General features: G+C 37.6%; 4 protein-coding genes across 8 annotated transcripts; 2 read left to right on the forward strand and 2 right to left on the reverse strand.

Moving 5' to 3' along the window:
- The first annotated feature begins 882 nt into the window (after positions 1-882).
- On the forward strand, positions 883-6,149 carry LOC117631187. 5 transcript variants are annotated; one of them, XM_034364195.1, is made up of 11 exons: positions 883-1,050; positions 1,130-1,175; positions 1,739-1,889; positions 2,143-2,222; positions 2,487-2,676; positions 3,164-3,216; positions 3,426-3,516; positions 3,614-4,263; positions 4,990-5,214; positions 5,483-5,536; positions 5,627-6,149. In XM_034364195.1, the coding sequence occupies exons 4-11, from the start codon at positions 2,169-2,171 to the stop codon at positions 5,810-5,812; spliced, it is 1,503 nt and encodes a 500-aa protein (XP_034220086.1). In that variant the 5' UTR covers positions 883-1,050; positions 1,130-1,175; positions 1,739-1,889; positions 2,143-2,168; the 3' UTR covers positions 5,813-6,149. The 5 variants fall into 5 exon arrangements, with proteins under 5 accessions (XP_034220086.1, XP_034220087.1, XP_034220084.1 ...); XM_034364193.1 differs by having other exon boundaries at positions 884-1,050; positions 2,487-2,679; XM_034364196.1 differs by lacking the exon at positions 1,739-1,889.
- Positions 6,150-12,886: 6,737 nt separating this feature from the next.
- LOC117630473 (indole-3-acetic acid-induced protein ARG7) lies at positions 12,887-13,267 on the forward strand. Its single transcript, XM_034363184.1, has one exon. The coding sequence runs from the start codon at positions 12,887-12,889 to the stop codon at positions 13,265-13,267; it is 381 nt and encodes a 126-aa protein (XP_034219075.1).
- A 1,711-nt stretch (positions 13,268-14,978) lies between these two features.
- Positions 14,979-16,882, reverse strand: LOC117632960. Its single transcript, XM_034366610.1, has one exon. The coding sequence runs from the start codon at positions 16,760-16,762 to the stop codon at positions 15,377-15,379; it is 1,386 nt and encodes a 461-aa protein (XP_034222501.1). The 5' UTR covers positions 16,763-16,882; the 3' UTR covers positions 14,979-15,376.
- Positions 16,883-17,411: 529 nt separating this feature from the next.
- LOC117629862 (adenosine kinase 2) lies at positions 17,412-20,574 on the reverse strand. Its single transcript, XM_034362511.1, has 12 exons — positions 20,238-20,574; positions 19,958-20,011; positions 19,529-19,575; positions 19,387-19,418; positions 19,191-19,292; positions 18,966-19,033; positions 18,743-18,819; positions 18,550-18,647; positions 18,387-18,457; positions 18,234-18,300; positions 17,974-18,157; positions 17,412-17,801 (listed from the first exon to the last, which is right to left on the reverse strand). The coding sequence occupies exons 1-12, from the start codon at positions 20,318-20,320 to the stop codon at positions 17,659-17,661; spliced, it is 1,026 nt and encodes a 341-aa protein (XP_034218402.1). The 5' UTR covers positions 20,321-20,574; the 3' UTR covers positions 17,412-17,658.
- Between the last annotated feature and the right edge of the window lie 571 nt (positions 20,575-21,145).

Here is a 21,145-nt window from a genome sequence, read left to right on the forward strand (position 1 = left end):
GATGCAAGCAGAAATGATTATGCTGCTCTGCATCGACTTCATGAAATACCATTTCCAGGCTCGCTCTTACCATCATGTGACCAATAGCAAATAACTTTCAAGTTTTTTTAATTTTACAGTTTCTAAATATTATTATCTTCTTTAGGGACCGAAATGGACAGAGATTTGATTTTCAACTGTTATGGTAAGTGGCATTAAAACTGGAGAGCAATATGCTCTTGTAGGAATAGGACAGGATCGATCAACTAAGGCCCCTGCCTGCAACTTGACCACATGTGGACATAACTAAATTTGCCCTCCTGTCACATCTAAAGGTTTTTTTTAATCATTTTCCAATGCCTATCGTTAGGGGTATTGCGACTGGGAGGTCTTGACTATTGCTATCCATCCAATTTAGCGAACCTCATTTTCTCTTTTCGCGAATCAATTATCATGCTTTATGGGTAAAAGGTAATGGTGGGAAGTATAATCTGTCTTTTTTGATTACCTTATGAACTGTAAAACCTCTTTTTTCCATCACAAATTAATGTCAGATTTTTAGGTTCAAAAAATAAAAAAAATGTCAAATTAGATACACTTTGCTAAGTGTAATTATAGATAATGAGTCATTGATACGAGACCAGTATACTGTCTTGTCTAGAACAACTGACCTAACTCACATTACCCTTTTCACAAACTGACCTGCATAACCTTTTCAAAGACAAATTATGGCGTTCACCGGCGGTGGGGCTCAAATTCATAACGCCGTCAAAAGAGTCATGACGTGGATGACCACAAACGCAACAACCCCATTTTAATGTCCTCCACGTGTCGTTGTAGGTCACGGCGGACTTGAAACGCACCTTGAAGCGTTTTTCTTTCTTTGTGAGCAGCAGAGCGAGAACTTAAATGAAAATGACGAAACACCCCCATTTTTCACATTCATCCATTTACTCATATTTCCCTCTATCTCCTCCATTTCGTGTCGCTTTTTGGCGGTTTTGAGGCTCTTCGGTTTCGAACATTCGCACGAATTTCTCTGACCTCTCTCTCTCTCTTTCACTCACTCAGGTCAGATCTCTGCTCTCTAGATTCTGCTAGATCTCCATTTATCTTGAATTTTCAATTTTTATCTTCTCTGAGATCGCAGATCGGCAAGCTTTCAGCTCATTAGGGCTTCCGTACTCATTAATGAGGTACTGTTTCTACTTTAAACTCGTTTTCTGATCTACTTTTTTACTTACTGTTTGGCTGCTGAGAAAACGAAGCAGAGTTGCGGATAAACTTTGCTTTCACTAGATTTTTTTTCATCATCTTTTTATGTTTTATTTTTTTGAGCTTAGCTGAAGTATACAGCTATATACTGTTTACTGCTCAACCTGAGATTTCGCTTTTTTTGTTTTTTTTGTTTTTTTGTTTTTTTTTTTTTTGGTATTTAGGGTGCTTTGCATTGGATTGCATTTTATAATTATTTATAGTTTTTTTTTTTTCCTTCGCGTTCTGAATAACTGATCAAAACATATGAAATCTCTTTTCTTTGGACAAGAAAACGTTTAATTACAAGGCCTGTCTCTTATCTGCCTTTCTATTTATAGACTGGTATTAATCTGCATCATGCAGATCCTAATTTGGATGGCTACTCGTTTATCCTTGTGTGTTTTCCTTTTAAATTCTAAAACATATGTAAGCAAGTTCATCAAGGGCTTGCGCCGTTCCCTACTATGTCCAATCACTAACATGGCTGCTGGTGATAATGCAGCAATCAATATTGAACCATACAATTGGCCCCTTTGCCGTGATTCTATAATCTTGAACTAAAGTTCATTAATGCCTCAGTATTGATCGTGCAATTGCAAATTCGAGTGACTGCAAACCATTTGATATTCTTTGCCGTATGAAATGCAATCCAGGTGGCTACAATAACTAGCATGGTTTCATAAGTTAGTACAAATTTGTAGACATGAACAGGCTATGTGTACAATAATCAAAATGTGAAGGAGCCTGAACGTATTAATTGAAAAGCGATCTCTGGTAGCTTGGAATAGCTACTTATATCCTTTCTGTTGTCATATTGATGTACTCTGTTGATTAATGAAATCTGTATAGTTTGTCTATCTGGGTTCTTTTTGGTACAACCAAACTGATGAATGCGTGAAATTATAGGATCTGTGTTGGAAGCATGATATGAAATGGATCATGAAGCACACTCGCGTAACAAGTTCGTCAACATGAAATCCCAAAGGGTGATGATTTATTAGTTTTTCGAGGAAATGCTTTTATCATCATGCTTATGTGCACTGTACATGACTCTAGTTCTTCATATAGGCTTTGCCATCTTTTCTGAATTTCTTGAAATACTAGGCATCTTAGTTGCTATTCTTGTTGCAACTATTTAACATTAATTTTTGATGCTTGGTCTCAGTAATTAAATTTAGTCCTCCTTTAGTTCCTTGCTTGGGATAGCCACTGGTATAATTTTTTTCCTTCTATTTTTCAATTTTTCATAGGTGAAAGTAGAAGGTTCTTTTGCTCCTGCATTAGAAGATGAAACTGAAACCATTGAGCATTTACTAGCAGAACCTAAAAGTGAATATGTTACGGTAGATGGTGTCTTATGCTGTGGCAAGGAGAATGCAGGAAAGTGCATGGACATTCAAGATTTTTCCTGTGGATATGACTTTGGGCTTAATACATACAGTGGTAATACTACTAAATGCTACCGTTCTTGTTTCTAGCGCCCTTATTAGTTAAAGTATTATATCAAGTCCTTTTGTTGTAGGATTTTTTATTCCTCTAATTTGAAGTATAGGAAATTTCCCAAGTGCCTGGGGAGCACCTTATGTACATCATCATGAACAGTTTTGACGTGTATTATTGGATTTCTTGACCTTTGATCCCTAGACTGAAATTCTTCCACCCCTGAGGAAGATCCTCGTGCTGAAAAAAGCAAAATATAATAGAAGAAAAATATTATATTAGGGGTTTTTAACATCTGACACTTGCATGTAATGAAATCTTGTTTCTTTGATGATAGAATGCATTCCAAATGATTTTATTCAAAATTATTTATTGGTAACTGAATTCGAGTGACTCTACAAAGGTTTTTGGTTTCATTTTGTCAAATAAATTTTTGGAATCACTTCTGTTATCATTCTAATCCTGTATATTTTTTTCCCTTCATAAGGTGGATTGCATTCTGCTCATCCTCGGGGAAGATACGATGAATTAGAATTTGGAGTATGTATTTAACTTTATGGATAGATTTATATTATGTCAGAGTTATTCTGTACATTCTTCTTCTCTTTGTGAAAATTAGCTTCCCTTTAAGTTTTAGGTCGCATCGTCTCCCTATATTACTTGATATGACAGTTTTAGGGAATGCTGTATGTATTTACTGCTAAGTTATTTGTGGTGATTGCAATTTTGATGAGATAGTGATTTAGTAGGTTCTTGACGGATTGTTGGACGAAGTTGATGAAGTGGAGGATATTCATGCAATAAATGGTCTTGCAAGCCCCTGTGATGATTATCTTTTAGGTGAAAGTTTGTCTATACTGTCTGGTTAATAGTGACATTTACGGTGTGCTTTCTCTTTCCTTTTGTTTTCTGATTTTTTTTTTCCTTCCAATTGCAGATATTGGATTTACAGGAAAAGCTTCTGAACTGGGTTTTGGTCCTTGTGAAAAATCACATCTGGGAAACTCAAGTTCTGAAAGTCAGTCTCCACGATTAAGTGGCAGTAGTAACGGTGCTGTTGGGATATCTGAATCGTCAACTGTGACTATTCAAGAATTTGAATGCAAGAATAATTCTATTGACAAGGCAGTAACTCATGAGTTTCATGGTGGCTTCAGGAGGAAAAAAAGACATCGAACACCTGTTGAAGGCAATGTCTATCCTGCTTCAATCAATTTACAAAATCTTGAGTTAGATAATGATGAAAAGTCTTTAGTAAGGGAAATAGTGTCTGGTGAAAATGAGAAGCTCTCTGTTGAAGCAACCAAACTTGGTGCTTTTTGTAAGGAAAAAAGACTGCGTAAGCCTACTTTGAGATATATTGAGGAATTTTCAGGTAAGAAGTCAAAAGATTCCAACGAGAGGGAAAATTGTTCTCCTGTTACTGCTACGCAGGATCGCTCAAAGGTCAGATGTCAGAATGAACATCATCATATGAGTCCTGGGATATTGTCATCAGTTCCTGAGGAGGATTCAATTTCAGAAAACCAGACACTGGCTGAATTTAGGACTCAAAGAAAACTTGCAAAGAAGCATGCATCAATTTTGGTAGGAAAAGTTTCAACCCTGCACATATTTATTCCTTCAACATTTAAATTATTTAGAAGAAAACTCCCGTCTTTTTTTTCCCATCTCTCCAGTCGTATGGTTGTTTCTCTTTCCATGTTTGCTTTAATTTACCTTATCAGAAGTTACTAGTCTGATAAACAGTGAAACAGTGAAATTTAAGTATGACAGGTAGTCCATGAGGCACCGTTGTCTCTGGATCACCCTCTTAAAACATGTGAGAGATTATTCATAGCCATCTGCAGATTGCTGTGTATTTTTCATGTAGGCTTGGAGAATGTGAGGACTAGCCTGTGAGTCTATTATCCTTCGTGCTTGTTAAATAGTGTTGCGTTAGCTGTGAGTTACCTATTATATTCTGCATCTTTTGTAGAGAATGTGTTGCTGCATTTCTGTAGTTTTAAAATCTATTGATTTCAGGGGTACTGATACATTGATTTCAGGATATGTGTTGCAACCTGTTTCTTAGGTTGCAAAACTTGTTTTTTGGATCTACCCTCTGGGTAATGGCGTTCTTTGCTTTGCATTGAAGGGCACAGCTGTTGTGATGTTCATTGACTGGAAAAGAAAAAAAAAACATAGAAATCAGTGTGTATTATTTTTTCTTTCTTTAGACAACTAGGATTATCAGTAGTACTGTGTTTTTCCTCTTTGAGTCGTGTAATGCCACGGTTTCAGAAGTTTAATTGTCTGTATTATTCTGCACAGGCGCTTGAGTCTGATGAGCAACCTATTACATCTGAGTCTGAAGATGACCATGTACCAAAAAAAAGATCTAGAAAGCACGATCGAAGGAAGCATCAAAGGATGTGGACTCTCTCTGAGGTGACGACATTGGTTGATGGTATTTCTGAATATGGAGTTGGACGATGGACAGATATTAAGAGGGTCCTATTTTCGTCTTCTGCTTATCGCACGCCAATAGATCTCAGGGTACATTGCAGTTCTCTAACAAAGGGAATAGTATGCTCTCCATTTGCACAGAAAATGGAGAGGGCCAGTTCTTCAATCCGAACCTCCCAAAGGGGCAGGGCCCCCTGAATTGGGGACAGGCCCATGAAGGCCTGACAAGCAATCTATGGTCCAGATTTTTACTGGCTTTCTCCATTTTGTGCTGTACCGGAGAGAAACTGGATTTCAATTAAACAGGTGTCTTTGTGTTTTAATTTCTAATTCTCTTTGCTACTTGTGCACGCTGCAGGACAAATGGAGAAATCTTTTAAGAGCTAGCTGTGGAAAGAAAATGAAGAAAGAGGCTAGATTTCTATCTATTTATATTTTTATATTTTGGGTACGTGAAACTGTCATGCAAACTAAACTTGTCTAGATGGTTTGGCTGACACAGGTTGAGCAAAAGGAGATGCGAGCTTTACCAAAGTCTTTGGTACGCCGTGTCCGTGAGCTGGCGACGGTACACCCATATCCTAGGCAGCGTGGCAAGAAGTTTGCCCCTCCCATACTTCCTACTCCCAGTAAAAGTGCTTCATCTGACCTAATCAGAAAGTATGTCCGAAGGAAGAATCGATCTTGAAGTTCAATATCCCTGTTGCAGTAAATCAATAGTCAGGAATGTACCAAAGTTTAGTTGTAAAAAGTCTCTTTTCTCATCAACAATCTTCTGTTCTTAACATGGAGCAATTGGATCCTCAGGAAAAAAAAAATAATGATTACAAGCTCTCTGCACCAGTTGGGCCAAATTTTCTGTTGTAATAGCGTTTTGAGATGTTTAGGTATGCTCAAGCAAGAGTAGTTTGTATTTGACATTATTGAACACACCCCTTCACCTTTCTAGGAATTTACTTTGGATAGTTTCAAAACCATGGCTGCATGCTCTGTTTGATCAGGTATTAGTTGTTTTTGGCTCTAAATGTGCTAGTGGTTACCTATAACAAGTTATTTAGAGGCGTTATAATCGCTGACAGTTGCGATTTTTCCCGGTAATGTTTTCAAATATGGTATAGGTAACTCGTGACATCATTGATGCCATTTGTAAATAGGTTGCTTTGAGGAGTTGAATTTTGCGTGAAATCCTGCAAAAGGGTATTCATTTTTGGAATTCAATTTTTCTCTTGCATCAACACTCAAAAACAAAGAAGCAAGGAAAGAAATAATTCAACTGCAACATTTATATACATACGAACACACACACACATATATATATAAAATAATGGTTTGCAATTCCTTGCATAAGCTTCAAATTTGTTTACATCCATGTAGTTCTGATATGAGCGTTAGAACATAGCAGTTTTCCCAAAACGAAAGTTAACACAGCAAATCTTATGTAGCCACTTGATATGAGACTTTTTAAATCCATTAAGAATTTTGCCATGATCAGTCGCCCAAGCTCAGTTGGCAATTTCTCACCATTTATGTGATATGGTCAGGAATTATTCTTACGCGTGGGCGACTGACTATAACACAATTCAACTATATAAATCGCTGTCGGACTCCAGACTATACCAGATAATTTTTATAAGATTACAGGCAAAGCGCAAATCACCATCCATACAAAAGCTTATAGGAGAATATACCAAAGCCCAAGTAGAGCTAATAACTAGTGTTCACACCAAACTAACATCACATAGGATTTCCCATCCATGCAGGACCAGCTTTTATTTACCCATTTCCACCATCACCACCATCTCCTTGAGAAGAGCCATTGGGGTCATTGAAATGCTGTCTAGGTATGCTGTGGTGGTTGTCGACATTGTGGTTGTCCAAACTGCTTCTTGGGTACTTTCCAATGCTATTTTCCATGGATTTTCCGCTTTCGACATGCCTGTGTGGCTGCTCTTCTTGTCCATACGTTCGTCCCAACATAGCCCTCCTTGGCCCTGCTGCCAAGCAATAGCTGGCCATGAACATCACAACCAAAAAGAATGCCACCACCTTCATTTCAAAACTTGGTACTATTAGTTAGAGCAAAGGTTTTTGAACATAAACTTGTATACAACTTTGATTTTTGAGCAAAGGGTTTGTGGTAGTTTAGAGGTTCAATTTCGTCACAAAAACCCAAGTGGAAATAGATGAAGAGAGAATGTGAGGTGGTTTTTTTTTTTCGGGAGAGTATGCTGCTTTATATAGAGGAACTGAGGAATAAAAAATAGAGATATTTAGTCATATACCCATTATTAGCACTAAAATTATAAATAAATCTTACACTGTAATTTCTATAAACAAACAAAAAAAAAAACTTCAAAAAATGACAATTGGCCCTATTGAATTTAAATTTGATTATTAAATTACTTTGATGCCTTATTGAGTGTTTTAGGCTTTTTTATGAGGATTTTGGGTTGAGTTTGTTTTAAGAAATCAACGGTAGTTTTGTAATTTAAAAAAATTTAAAAGCCTTTTTGTTATGTTGTAAATGAGCTTTAAGTGTGTTTCTAAAGTCCATTTAATATAGATTTTTTTATAATTTGAGTTCCTATATTGGGTATAATAGTGAATTTTCTTAAAAAATAACGATTTCGGTTGAAATTAAAATGAGTAATTAATTATGGGGTCTCCACCAAATACGGGGCAAGATTGAGTGGGTTTCTATATAATTTACCAGCTTATAAATTTTAAAAAATTAATATAAGGCTCTGTTAATGATGGTTGAGAGCGCTTCTTGTCCACTTAGCTGCCTCAATAGGAAAATCCCACCTTTCAAGTGGCATTATATTATTTTATTCAACAACACAAATTAAGTCAATCCAGCATGATGGTTTTGCTGTTTGGGTCACTTTAAGATGTCAAATCATGAATATATATTGCCATACAAAATTCAGAATTAGGCCATCAGTCTAGATGTTTCTTGCCAAGTTGTCAACTGGGATTACAGATTTTGTATTTTTTATTATTATCTAATATTGTTGTTGCAAAAGAAAATATAATAAGAGAGTGAGAACTAGTATTACATCAAGGTACTGTTTGCCTCATTTTCAATAAGGAGATTTTTTTTTTTTTTTTAATAAATCACAATTTGATACATATATAAAAATAATTTATAAAAAAATACAAAAAAAAAAATTTATGCACACAAATCACACTGCTATTGACAGAAATAGTTAAATAATAAGGAATGAAACCGTAATTATTAAGAGAAGAAAGATAAGTTAATTATTTTGAAGAGAATCTCTAACTGTTAGGCAGTAGATTTGTTCCTCCACTTTGTGAAAGTGGGACAAATTTTGAAATTCATTGCCATTGAAAATTTGATAATTGGATTGGTGACAGGTAATTTTAAGATTTTACTATAGCCCAAAGATCAAGTTGGGTTTGGGAAATAAAACCACTAATTTTCTTTTTCTTTGTGAACGGTTTTGGAAAACAAATACAAAAGCAACATGTGCCCCTCGTCCACTTTCAACGTCCTAATCCCAACGATAAATATCTCCATATTCAATTTGGAAGATATTAACCACTTCAATCTAACCAGTCCTTTGCACACACAACAAACAAAGAAAAGGGCTCCAGGAGAGCAACTTCCATGAGATTGTGATTGCTTGCACAATGGGCCACTTGATTGTGAAACTAGCCCAAAGATCTGATGATCCATTGCAGAGCAAATTCAGAAATGGATCTTTGGGCCATAAGCAAGTAATGTCAAGTAATCCTGTGTTGGGTTGGGTTCTTCCCCCTTTTAATATTCAAAAGGGTAGGCACGACGACGACTAGTTTTATTTCGGTGCAAGCTCGGAGTGGTAGTGTGTGCGCTTGGAATGGCTAATGCATCAGGTTCAATCCAAGTGTTTGTGCTTGGAATGGCTAGTGCTAGTCCAAACTCATATATATATATATATATATATATGATGATGATGATGATCCAGCTGCATTTCTACAACCTAGATAAGAAATCACATGTTTTGTGGATATAGAATTTGGATGGCCATATTTCTTCAAATTATGTGTTATTTGTCACATCCATTAAATTTACTTATCTGTTATGCATGCGTTCATGTTGTCAGATCATCGTGTTCCTCCCATGGCCATATAGAAACGGGTAGAGCTATCATGCACAGGTGGGACTCCACATGCATTCTAGCCCTTGACAATGTTTTTTCTCTTTCGCAAAAGATGATAAGCAAAACCTTCACAATGATTGATAAAGTTGTGCTTGAGGCTTTATGAAATGGTATGTTTTTTTTTTCACTACTTGTATTCACTTTGGTGTATTTGAGGTTTGATGTAATTGTTCAGTCCATTTATGTGTATTGAATTTTGTGTATTCGAGGTTTGTTGTAATGATTTGTGATTGTGTTAATTATGCGCGTACAAGTAGGCGACTCTCAACCGTTAATGCATTATGAGCTCTACATGTATACTAACGAACGCACATTATGTTATACATTTTGAGCCAATTTTTACTACAACAATAGGTGTGTGTGCAAGAAATGAATACAATGAAATTTGGCAAACTCAGTTACGTAATGTTTGAACAACATTAACTGAACATGTAAGCTATTATATATTGTCCCACCAACACTGCCAGAACCAGCTAACCTAGTGTTCAAAATAGCTCAACATTATCACTGTATGTATGGAACCTCTTGAATGTATAGGTTTGGTCAATTCTAGTTCAACATTCATTGAGGCTGACTTGCTATCCCAGTACAAATAAATAGTCTATAAAATAATGTAAAATGACAAATAATACGTAGCTTCTTCTCACTAGTGGAGAGATGGGTTTTATGTCTTGAGTGGGTGAGTAGAGTAGGTGGATTCAGTTTCTTTTCTCAACTCTCTCTCTTTTTATGTGTCATTTTTTTCTTTTGTGGTCTAAGGAGAGCTGAAACCCAATTTGGGTGTAGAGACTTTATATGTACCATTTGATTGAGAGGTAATGTTATTGTTGAAAAGTCTTGTAAATTTTGAAGAGAAGCGTAGTGTAAGTTCTTGTCTTTCTTCACGGATGACACACTACGTAAGGAGAAAGACAAACGAAAAAGATATACACCCGTGATATGTAAGTTGTTTCCAAAATTAGGTGGGTGAAACGAGTGAAAATATCTAGTAAACACACAAAAGGGGAAAAGAAGAAGAAGAAGAAAAAAATCAGAGCATTGCTTCCCGAGAGGAAGCATGGGAAGGAATTAATGGGAAGGGATGGGAGGAGGTAGTTGAAAGTGAAGTCGGAAATCGAAGTGGCAGGAGTGACAGCTAAGAAGAGCTGACGACTACACATGGAGGGAGATAGATTCCAATTCAAATCAAATCATTGCTGATCTTGCCAAATATGAGTTAGGGTTACTTGAGGTGTCACCAACTTCTCAACCCTTCTCTCACTTCTCAACTTCTCACTCACCCGTGAGCCATATTGGCCCGACCTCATGTGCACCATTCCATGTCCCTTTGCTAAGCTCCCCCACCCTCATGACCCACCATCTTAATATGCTTTCAAGATGTATGATCATGAGATTTGAATTCAGGAGAACAAGTTCGTTCATGAGATTTGAATTCACGACAATCTTTAAGAAAGTGAAAAATGAATGTCACTAAACTCAATATTGGTTAACTCAATATCTTTTGTAGTGTCATCACAATGAAATATATGAATAAAATGGTTTCCTACTAACAAGCACATAGCAATTTGTACAACGTAATATAACTTTCTCACATTACCTAAAGCTTGTACATGTTGATTTAAAAGTCCTCAACAAATGGAAGTTGATTTCTATCTTTACTTTTATTTTGATAGCTGGATCTTGAGAGTTTTCAAAGATATTAACTCTCTTCCACTCCCTCTCCATGTCTGCAGCAGAACTGTTGGTAGTTTTTAGTCAAAAATGATTGGACAGAGTGAGGAACTATGCCTTTCAACCAACCTAGCACAGCAAACTTTGTCTCCAGGGGATGAATCAGTGTGCTGGCTCCTCTCTCTCTCTCTCTCTCTCTCTCTCAGCAAATAAACTTCAAACATCTGAACCCACTCAGAATCACAACCACAGGATCCACAACAAACTGCACCGTTTCACTATTTGCTTGCTTTTTCAAATTTATATTTTATGAAATGGCTTGATTTGACTGAAGTGGTCTCTTAGCTGCCTGTATGTAACTCCACAATAACTAGCCAGAGGATGCTATGAAAATCACATATATGGGTACCTAGAAAGTGTCTGGCTAATCTTTAAGCCTAAACTTGTATCTCCATGCAAGACGGTAATATTTATTTATCAACAAAGTGGTAGGACCTAATTTGAGGACTTGTATAGTTTCTATGGTAAGTTTTTCGTGCCAAACTTATGTTGTGAAAGAGATGCTTATACTATTAAGAACTAACATGATTAATTGTTCATTTTCAGAGTCTGAAAATAGAGCATTTCCCTCGACTTAGGTCATCGTTAAAATACCATTGTTTATGCATAAATATTGATCATCTATGCGCTTATTTCTTAGAGAAACCTTAAAACGGATCCCATTTTGGTTGGCGAGGAAATGGAGAATGTTACAACAATCGAGAATTGAATTTTCTTTCTATAAGATTATAAAATGTGAGTCCCATTTTATGCTCTGCAACCCAGGATACATCCATCCATCCCTTCTGCTACGCATAGCCCATCTCCTGCTTAGAAAGTCAGACTGCAAAGATACTCAAAAACTTATCCAAAATCTAAACAGCAAAGATACTCACAGGATATTAAGACTGCAGAGCAACAATGTTGTACGTACGGATGGTACATGGTGCAAGAAGTGATAAAAAAGCAACAAATTAGTGCTGCTGATCCTGATCAAATCTTGAATGCAACTAAGTGGGAAATAATTATTATAATAAATAAAATAAAAAAAAGCAAATGCCTTAGCTCATATCCCATATATCTTACCCCAAATGTGATCTACAGCAGAGCAGGAAGGAATATCAGAAACTTTTTACTTGTAATTGGCTTTCTCATTAGCCGACCATCATCTTCAACTCACACACTAAGCAAAACAATAGGTAAAATAATATCTTGTGTTACAGCTAAAAGAATGTTGCTTGCACTTGATGATGTACACAAAAGGAACACAATCTAATCTCACTGCACTAGTGGTTTTTTATGGAGATGTTTCCTTTTTCTTTCTTTTTTTTGGCAGATTCATATATTAAATTCAGCAAAAAATCATGGCATTACAAATAAGTGGGATCGCACACACTTTGTCCAAGAAGCTTATCCCATCCTTAGTTTCATATCTTATCTTTTCCACTCCCAACCTGTGGGGTCTTTAAGTTTGAGAACTTCGAAAAATCACTTCAAGCACCATCTTTCTTAAGAGAGAGAAGAAAAAAATGACTGCTCACAGTGTGGCATGTTTATTTATGTATGATTTTATAATCTTTGAGATGCATGTTCGTACAATTTCGTATCAAGATGCATTTATATTAAAGGAGTGAAGGGTACAGCACGGTAGTGCAAAGTTATATAATTTGATCACATTTAAAAAGAAAAAAGAAATATCATCTCTCTCAGCTTCCCTTCCCTCTCTTAGCTATAGCCTATCATGTCAACCATTTAATGCTCCAAAATAGTGCCTCCTCTTCCACACCTATATATATACCTTTCACCTTCGTGCAAAATAAACCAACCCATCTATTTCAGTTCTCTTCTCTCTCTCTCTCTCTCCCTCTGTGTGTATGCATATAAACATGATGAAGGGGAAGTTTGTAAGGGTGTGTGCAAACAAGTGGAGGAAGATGGGAAGTAGAGGGAGCTTACCTTCTTCTTCATGCTGTGAGAATTGCTGTCAATGGGCTTTGTGGTCTTCCATGCATGAAGAAAACTCAATCCCAAAAGATGTCCCAAAGGGTCACTTAGTAGTCTATGTGGGTGAGAACCAGAAGAGGTTTGTGATCAAAGTCACCTTAGTTAATCACCCTCTCTTTAGGGCATTGCTCGATCAAGCTCGAGAAGAATACGATTTCCATGCTGATTCGAAACTCTATATCCCGTGCGACGAGAGTCTTTTCCTCGATGTTGTTCTATGCGCTAGCTCTCCGGTTGATCGAAGGTTTCCTCTGTGTCTTTGAGAATTCAGTTCGGTACTAACAGACAACACTGAAGTATTTAATTGATTCATGAGGTCTGTGCTCCAATAATAATGCAAATCAGCAGATATGCAGCCTTATTGTTGTACAATATGTAGAGTTGTAAAACATTTAATATGTTCTAGGTCACCAATGTAATTCAGTTCAAGAATAGTAAATTCTGTTCTGCTTACTTGCTCAGAACTTGTGCTGTTTTTTTATAAGCACGGCGCATATGAAACAAACATAAGTGAAGTGGTCCAAACTAAGTACACCAGAGCTAAAATTTGATGCACACCGGATCTCAGCAGGACCAGAACCAACCAGCCAACTAACTGAGACCAACTTGTCACAGTTTTTAAGTGGGCCAAAATTTTCAGTTGCTCATGCAATGCAAGAGCACTCAGAAACTAGATGCATATTTGTGAGTGAGCTCAGTCTACATTTTGGCCATTGGCAAAGCGGTTGACTGGTTGCTGGTTGCATTTATTTAACCAAAAAAGACCAAAAAAAAAAAAGAAGAAGAAGCAATGGAGGTTTTGATGTCTGAATTAAATGGAACCCAACAAATTACTGGCTATATTTGAAACCATAATCATGGGAATGAGGACTTTTTAGTGATTTAGTAATTTAAAATTGCAGCATATGAACATCATATATTTGAGATTTTATGTCATTGAATTCCTACCCTGTATCAGCAGTGTTCCAGATCCCTTCTTCCTCTTTTATTCATTGTTCCATTAGTTATTCCATGTGGCAGCATTGGATTTGATAATATTATTTTAACTGAGATATTAAAATAACAGTCATTTCATGTTCCATATTAGTTGGTGCCTAAAATTTGAGATTTTTTAATATATTTTTGTCTCTAGTATTATTATTATCTTTTGAAGTAAATAAATATACAGTCAGTTCTTTGTTAACAGTGTGGGATCTGCAGATCCAGTGAACAGCAAGTCATTGCCTTTTATTTTCCAGGTTTCAAGCCAAAGTTGCAAAAGACCTTCCAAGAGCTGCTTTCTTGCCATAAAATTCCAAAGAGGAAGGCTACCAATTAAAGATACTGTACATGGCTCAGATGACTTAAAAATATTGAAAACTGATTACTTCTCAAAGGCCCTTTTAGCATACCATCCAAACATAAACCCTATCAATTTAACAAGATGTTGGAAGTCAACTTCAAAGCTATAATGAATCCGATTCTATGTTAGTTTGACGAGACTGGGCATGCTATGAACCAATCAAATAAAGTACTGGATTAAAACCCACTAATCTTTCTTGATCCAGTCTTAGTGGATCAATCCCTACGTCATTAATGGATTGTTCATCAGTCATCACCGCAAGGGAATTGCTTGGCAGCAGCGAGCCTATCTATTAGGCTCTTACAAGATAAAGCCTGTCCATCTTCTACAATCTCATCATGAAATTATACAAGTTGCCTCACTGCACATAATGAATATAGACCGTATAATGAAAGCTCTTGATAGCTCAATGCATATTTCATATGACCCTAGACTCATTTATATACATAAAACACCTCAAGAATGCACACTTATGTACTCTCACAAAGGTTATCTACTTTTCTCATCTCATCACATTTAGCTTACTGTAACACGAACACTAATACATACCTATACGGTGGCCCATAAAGTAAATTAAGGTGCATTCACAAATCCTGTACAATGTTTATAACCAAAATGAAAACAGAACAGTATCATTCAAAAAGAAATTCCTCTATAACAAAAACAACCGAAAAAATGAAGGCTGAATGCTGTAACAATCTAAGTAACTCTTACAATGACGATTATGAATTGCTTTCATTATCATCAACAAAAGGAGCATGCAATACAGGGAATTAAAACAATGATTGCAATGTCATTTACACATGAAGGATTCCTGTGCAAGGTAATACACAAGTAGTATACTGCTCTCTGATACATTACATACAACAACATTGTCTAGCGACTACACTAAACAATAGCAGTGCTGAATATCAGGGAATCCAAAGCAGGAACACACAGAGCACTGAAAGATTACCCGGAATGTAGTGTTACAACTGAAGCCTGCAAGAGAAACTGCCAGCCATTTACTCACAAGTATCATCTAAGGCTCTCAATCTAGCGCTCCGATCCTATCCCCCTGAGAACTAGCATCCCTACACCTCGCCCTCGCTGCAAAGTAAAATATCAGCCAAGCCACCATAAAGTAGACTTCCACAGTCGCCTGAAAAAGCTTGGCAAAAGATTTTCCACAAATTCGAGCTACAATCCATCTTACAGATGACCCACAAAATATAGCTTCCAAACACTTAATCTGGATAGCTTGGTGCAACATTGACAGCATCAAATAACATCCTTCCTTGACAATCTCCCTTCCATTCTTCCTCGAATCCACTATGGCAACCCAAGCATCGACAGCAAATACGAATGCCACCAATGTATCCAACACGAACCACATTAACAGAAACCCAGAAATCTCCTTCTCATAACCTCGAATCCACGGAGGCATAACCGAAAAAGGCATCAACTTTAACCTGATGAAAAGTTTGAAAAATGAGTACTGGTCCTCAATTTCCCCGAAATACCACAAGCCGAGAAGCTGAGTGAGAGCATCTCTCACCGCCCACCTCATGAGAATGAACCCAGAGAGCCTCTTGACGCCCAGTCTAGACCCATCCCAAACCAGACCAACAAACGAAGTAATCCTCCCGATCAGATCATTCACAACTGTGGTAAACACAACGCCAAGAACCCATGAATACGTAATAAGAAACCCAAGAATTACCCAACCGTAAGCTGCAGATAAGAAACTCACAAGAAAGAACAACGTCGCCACATCTCGGCGACCCAGCTCCAATCCCTTGATGAAGAATTGCAAATCGACGACCCGATCATCCAATTCCTCATCACCGCCTTTCTCCTCTCCTTCACTGCTATTGCCTTCCCTATCTCCCTCTCCAGCTCTGTCATCGGAAATGGTGAATTTATCGGCTTTGAACGTGAGACCGGAGCGGACAATTTCAGAAACCCTAGTTCCGTAAGTTCCATTAAACCCTAATTTGGAGGTGGAGTGAGAGGCGGAGGAGAAAATGAGGATAGGGGCGATGCGATTGGGGCCGAATTGGGAGCGAGTGTCGTCGTCGTCGCCGGAGAAGAAGTCGTCGTCTAGGGTTCCGACTCGGGTGAGGTGGAGAAATGGACGGTGGCGGCGGCGGAGGGTGACCGGAGAAGGGGAATCCGCCGGAGATCGGGAAGAGCGGTGGTTGGGGCTGGCAGCGCCGGCGAGATCGAGGCGGGAGAGGAGGGACTTGAGAGAAGGGTCGCGGTCGATAAAGGATGTGAGGAGGTAGGTCCCATTTTCGACGACCGTACGGAAGGAGAAGATGAGGAGGGAGAGGAAGAAGAAGGTGAAGAGGTTGCCGGCAAACGACGTCGTCGCTTGTCTCAGGACTTGGGCGGCGCTGCGCAGGTGGTTCAGCCGTGGATGCTGATCGCTCATCGCGGTTTTTTTCGAAAAAAACGTTTCTTTTTTCTTCTGTTTTTCTCGGCGTTTTTTGTTTTTGTTTTTATTGTTGGTGTGAGTTGTCTTGTGACTTTGTGAGGAGAGAGAGAGAGAGAGAGAGAGAGAGAGAGAGATAGAGCACGAGCGATTGGTGTGTGATACAACACTCAGAGAAAAATCTACACGCGTCGTGTTGTAGAGCTACGACGTCGTCTGGGAGATGAATACAAGGTGAAGGTCATATCAGCCAATTTGTCTTGTCTGATGAGGCAGTCTGTGAGTGTCACAAATTAAAACAACCTTTGCCAATGCTTTAGGACGTTCGAAAATTGATGTTTTTTTATGGGTAAAAACTATTATATTGTGGTTTTACTACGTCGAAAAAATTAAATTTGAGAAATAGTAATTACCTTTTAAAATTAGCTTCTCAAACTCTTTTTTTTTTTTTTGGAGTACCTTTCCTATTAGAGACCTAGGCCCTTTTTTTATTGGGCAAGTACTTGGACCATTTTTCATCATCCTTGATGATGGGCCAGAAGTATAATGCGATCAAATATGGGACGATATCCCCAAAGTTTATTTTGTGAAATGCGGCCAACATAATAATTGGATGATGATAAACTGAATAGGAAAGACAGAGAGAAAGTAGCTAGCATTCCTCAACACAATATAACGTATAAAATTTCTTCTCACTTGTTCAAAGAAAGGGTTGGGGGTTAAAAATCCCATACCAAATAACTAGGTTTAGTGGGCAATTTCCGGATGCATAGTCCATCCAAATGACTATAATAATTAATAAGCAAATACAAAGATAGAATACTAGAAATAGACTTCTAAACAATCAAAATTTTAAATAACACATGGGAAGTGGAGACAGACACAAAAGGAATGGCTTAATTGAAATCAGGCTTCTCTGGGTAGGTGCAGCCAGACCTTTGGATGACAACATTCGCGGCATAGTTGCCCGCTTTCACACAGTCTTCAACTGGTTTCTCTTGAACTAACTGAGATAGAAAACCTCCAACAAACGCATCCCCTAGACCAAAAACAACATAACAAGTTAATCACAATTTCAATTGTTAGTCTCTGTTATTTTAACTAATCTGATGGAGCAACATTGATAAAAGTCGTAATCTTACGTGACAAACATTTGGATGCTTATGCTAATGCTTTCAAGAATGCCCTACAAGCTGCTACACAAGACATACCTGCTCCGTTGGTATCAACCAGTTTTTCTTTGGGCAACCTTATGACTGGGAATTTTTTCACTTTCCCATCCTCAGCAACAACTACGGGATCTGCACCCTGAGTGATAACAGTAATCCTCTTGTGTGTTCCTGATGCTTTGGGCCACTGGGAGATCTTTAGAGCTATTTGCTCGACATCATCAGTCTGTTAACTCAATCAATCAGAATCAATTAACACTATGAGTGGAAACCATTAATGTGGTCTGGCACTAGGCAATTACCTCCCAGCCATGGACTTTTGAAAAGGTTCTAGCTTCCGTCTCATTTCCAAAAACAAAGTCCATATACCTAAATTTCAATAAATAAAAAAAGGCACACCTACATCAGTATGTTCATATTACTCTATTACTGTAACAAAAAGGATAGGAACTTACGGCAAAACTTTCTCCTGAGCATCCTTGAAAAATTCACAGATAAATGGAGCAGAAAGGTTCATTGAGAAAACCTGCAGATAAAGGGAATGGTCAAGACTGTTTCTTGCAAACGCGATTGAGAGCAGAAAACAAGACGAAATTTCAAAGATATAATATTTCAAACCTTGTTAGTTGCAGCTGCATGTTCAGCAACAAGCTGAATGGAGTCTGGGGATACAGTAAGAAAAAAACCAGCAATATAGAAGTACTTGGCCTTCTCAACTGTCCAATCAAGATTTTTCAGAGAAATCGGGTCAGAAGAATGCATTACTAGAGAAATGAATCACAAACCTAAAACACAAAGGTTGAAAGGGTACCCAAAGCCCAATTTTCTGGTCTTTTTAAATGCTCAAACTTGTAGCAGTTAGCAGCTGACAAATTGGCGATAAGTGACCTGCATATACATACCACACGATTATTGTCAGTCCACTAGACAGAAAATTACAAGTATATTTTACAGCTACACTAACATTTAGAGGACAGTTAGTTAATTGGAAAGCATAATGTGAAATTTCAAAACAAGCTTGATTTTAAACTGACCTTTCACCACCTACAACACAAACAGCACAGGTTCCGGTTGGTGCAGACTCATCCTCATAATAGTGAACCTAGTTCAGAACAGCAATAGGTAATATAAGTTGGTGAGACAATTTAAGAGGAAAAAGAAGTTTTACTTTTTTTAACTGCAAAAGAGTTCCTGTCTTTGCATGTGTACCTTATTCATAAATAAGGAATAATGCAGAAGGAAACAAAGAAGACAATTACATTAACGCCAGCAAGTTTTGAGTTCTTCTTCATCTCTTCCCCATACTTGTCCTTTCCTATGGAACCCATATAACTTGTTGCACCAGGTATTTGAAGCATCCACTGCAGAAGGTAAAGAGAAATACACTCAGTGGTGAATTGATGAAGGATATAAAGGATCGAATTTAATTATCACAAGAAACATTTCATGAAGTACCTGGGCAACCCGGATTGAATTTTGAGTAGCACCTGCAGAAATCAAAAGTTCAAATTCAACTCATTGTGAACGTATTTATCAGTTTAATATATCCACAACAAGACTGTTTGAAAAGCCAGGCGATGCAAAATCAATGCTGTACCTCCAGCAATGTACTCCACATTATACTTGGAAGACATTTCATCATACCTGAGACAAACATCCATGTTGGTCAAGATTTCATCCAGCTAAAGATATGTCTAACAAGAAAGTATTGTGTCACAGTCGCATCGAAGAGTGGATGACTTTAATTTTACATAAATGAAACTGTTGAAGACCTTTTAGATAAATATAGACCCTAAGCTCTCCTTACTCGTTCATAGGCGTACATGTATGATATTTGTTGAATTGAAAGAGTAACACATTTTAAATTCCAACTGGTCATGTCAATGTAGTTTAACTAACACACGGTTCACTTTCCCTCTCTTTGAATTGGCAAATTAAGCAAAAAATAATGGCCCACAAAATCTCTAACAGATTCATATCTAGTCTACAAAAGTACACATCCTAGATACAAGATTAAATTGCTTACATGGATAGGTGCTTGTCCTCGGCAAGAATCGCATTGTTGAGCTGCAGGTCATATCTGTTACACAAAAGCAAACAACATCAGGTTTCAAATCAATCCCAGGACCCCAAATTACGTGTTCCTCTAGTTCAGCGTGGAAAGCCTAAGCTTAAAACATGAGCTAAAACTACGTAGTTGCGCTAGAAAAGCTCAAGCTAAGCAATAGATCAAACAGCTGGAGGGCTTGGAGAAGCTTCATGGATCTAAGGATTGAGCAAAAGGGGGTTGAGAGAAAGCGACGTACTTTTGCAAGAACTCGTCGTCGACGACGGCGGAGATGTCAAGGAGGGGGTTGCCCATCCCCAATAGAATTCCTTCGTACGCCATTGGAGAGGAGAAGAAATGAGAGAGAGCTAAAGCTCAAGATTTGGGTTTAACAAAGAGTAGCAAGTAGCAAGATTCAGAAATGAGATCAGATCTATATTGGTAATGGTATGTTGGGAGCCAAATGAGTAGGTTTATATAGGTAGAGAGGTTTCCTTCTGTGCCTTTGCGGTGAAGTGGGGTTAGTGGCTCTCTCGCTATTTCACCAAACCAAACCCACTGGGCACGCACACTTAGGAAATGCTTTTCCCACTATTTGGGATTTTTTTTTTGGTTAATTATCGTATTTTGTTAAGAATTAAGTAAGAAATTATTCTTTCTTTCTTTCTTTTTTTAATGAAAAAAAGTTAAGGGGGTAGGGAAGGCTACCTCATCCAGGATCATGGAATATCAAGGCCTATTTGAAGACTTACAAAGAGAGTCTTATAATATAATATAGTATGCTAGGAATTGAACTAAGGACCTCTATTTGGGGAGTAAGCAATTGCTCCGAACCACTAGTGGGTCTTTGCTATTTTGCTTATTGTAGTACACAATGATGCCTAACATGTCTACTAATAATTGTTTTGGGCTTTTTTTTTTTTTTTTTTATAAATATTTTATAAAGCAAGTTGTGTAATATTTTGCTTATGGTCTCAACTCAACTAGCATGTGAACTATAATCCCTTGTTAAATCAACCACCGACACAATTGGTTAACTAGGTAATAAAAAAATAAATTTGAGTTATTATAAGAAAGATCCACATCCAAATGTGCATGAATTATGAATTATGAAAAAGATCCTTGGGGTCGTTTTGCAATATAACATACTTGTGTATGTGGGGACTC

Source organism: Prunus dulcis, chromosome 6 (assembly GCF_902201215.1).
Source record: "Prunus dulcis chromosome 6, ALMONDv2, whole genome shotgun sequence".
NCBI classification, from domain to species: Eukaryota; Viridiplantae; Streptophyta; class Magnoliopsida; order Rosales; family Rosaceae; genus Prunus; species Prunus dulcis.

Coding starts and splice junctions, on each gene's coding strand:
- LOC117629862 (XM_034362511.1), bottom strand. CDS start 20,320: ATGGCGTACGAAGGAATTCTATTGGGGATGGGCAACCCCCTCCTTGAC. Junction 19,576..19,957: donor GAGGACAAGCACCTATCCAT/GTAAGCAATTTA, acceptor TGTTTGTCTCAG/GTATGATGAAATGTCTTCCA. Junction 19,419..19,528: donor TGTGGAGTACATTGCTGGAG/GTACAGCATTGA, acceptor TGATTTCTGCAG/GTGCTACTCAAAATTCAATC.
- LOC117630473 (XM_034363184.1), top strand. CDS start 12,887: ATGATGAAGGGGAAGTTTGTAAGGGTGTGTGCAAACAAGTGGAGGAAG.
- LOC117632960 (XM_034366610.1), bottom strand. CDS start 16,762: ATGAGCGATCAGCATCCACGGCTGAACCACCTGCGCAGCGCCGCCCAA.
- LOC117631187 (XM_034364193.1), top strand. CDS start 2,169: ATGGATCATGAAGCACACTCGCGTAACAAGTTCGTCAACATGAAATCC. Junction 2,680..3,163: donor TGGGCTTAATACATACAGTG/GTAATACTACTA, acceptor TCCCTTCATAAG/GTGGATTGCATTCTGCTCAT. Junction 3,217..3,425: donor ACGATGAATTAGAATTTGGA/GTATGTATTTAA, acceptor GTGATTTAGTAG/GTTCTTGACGGATTGTTGGA.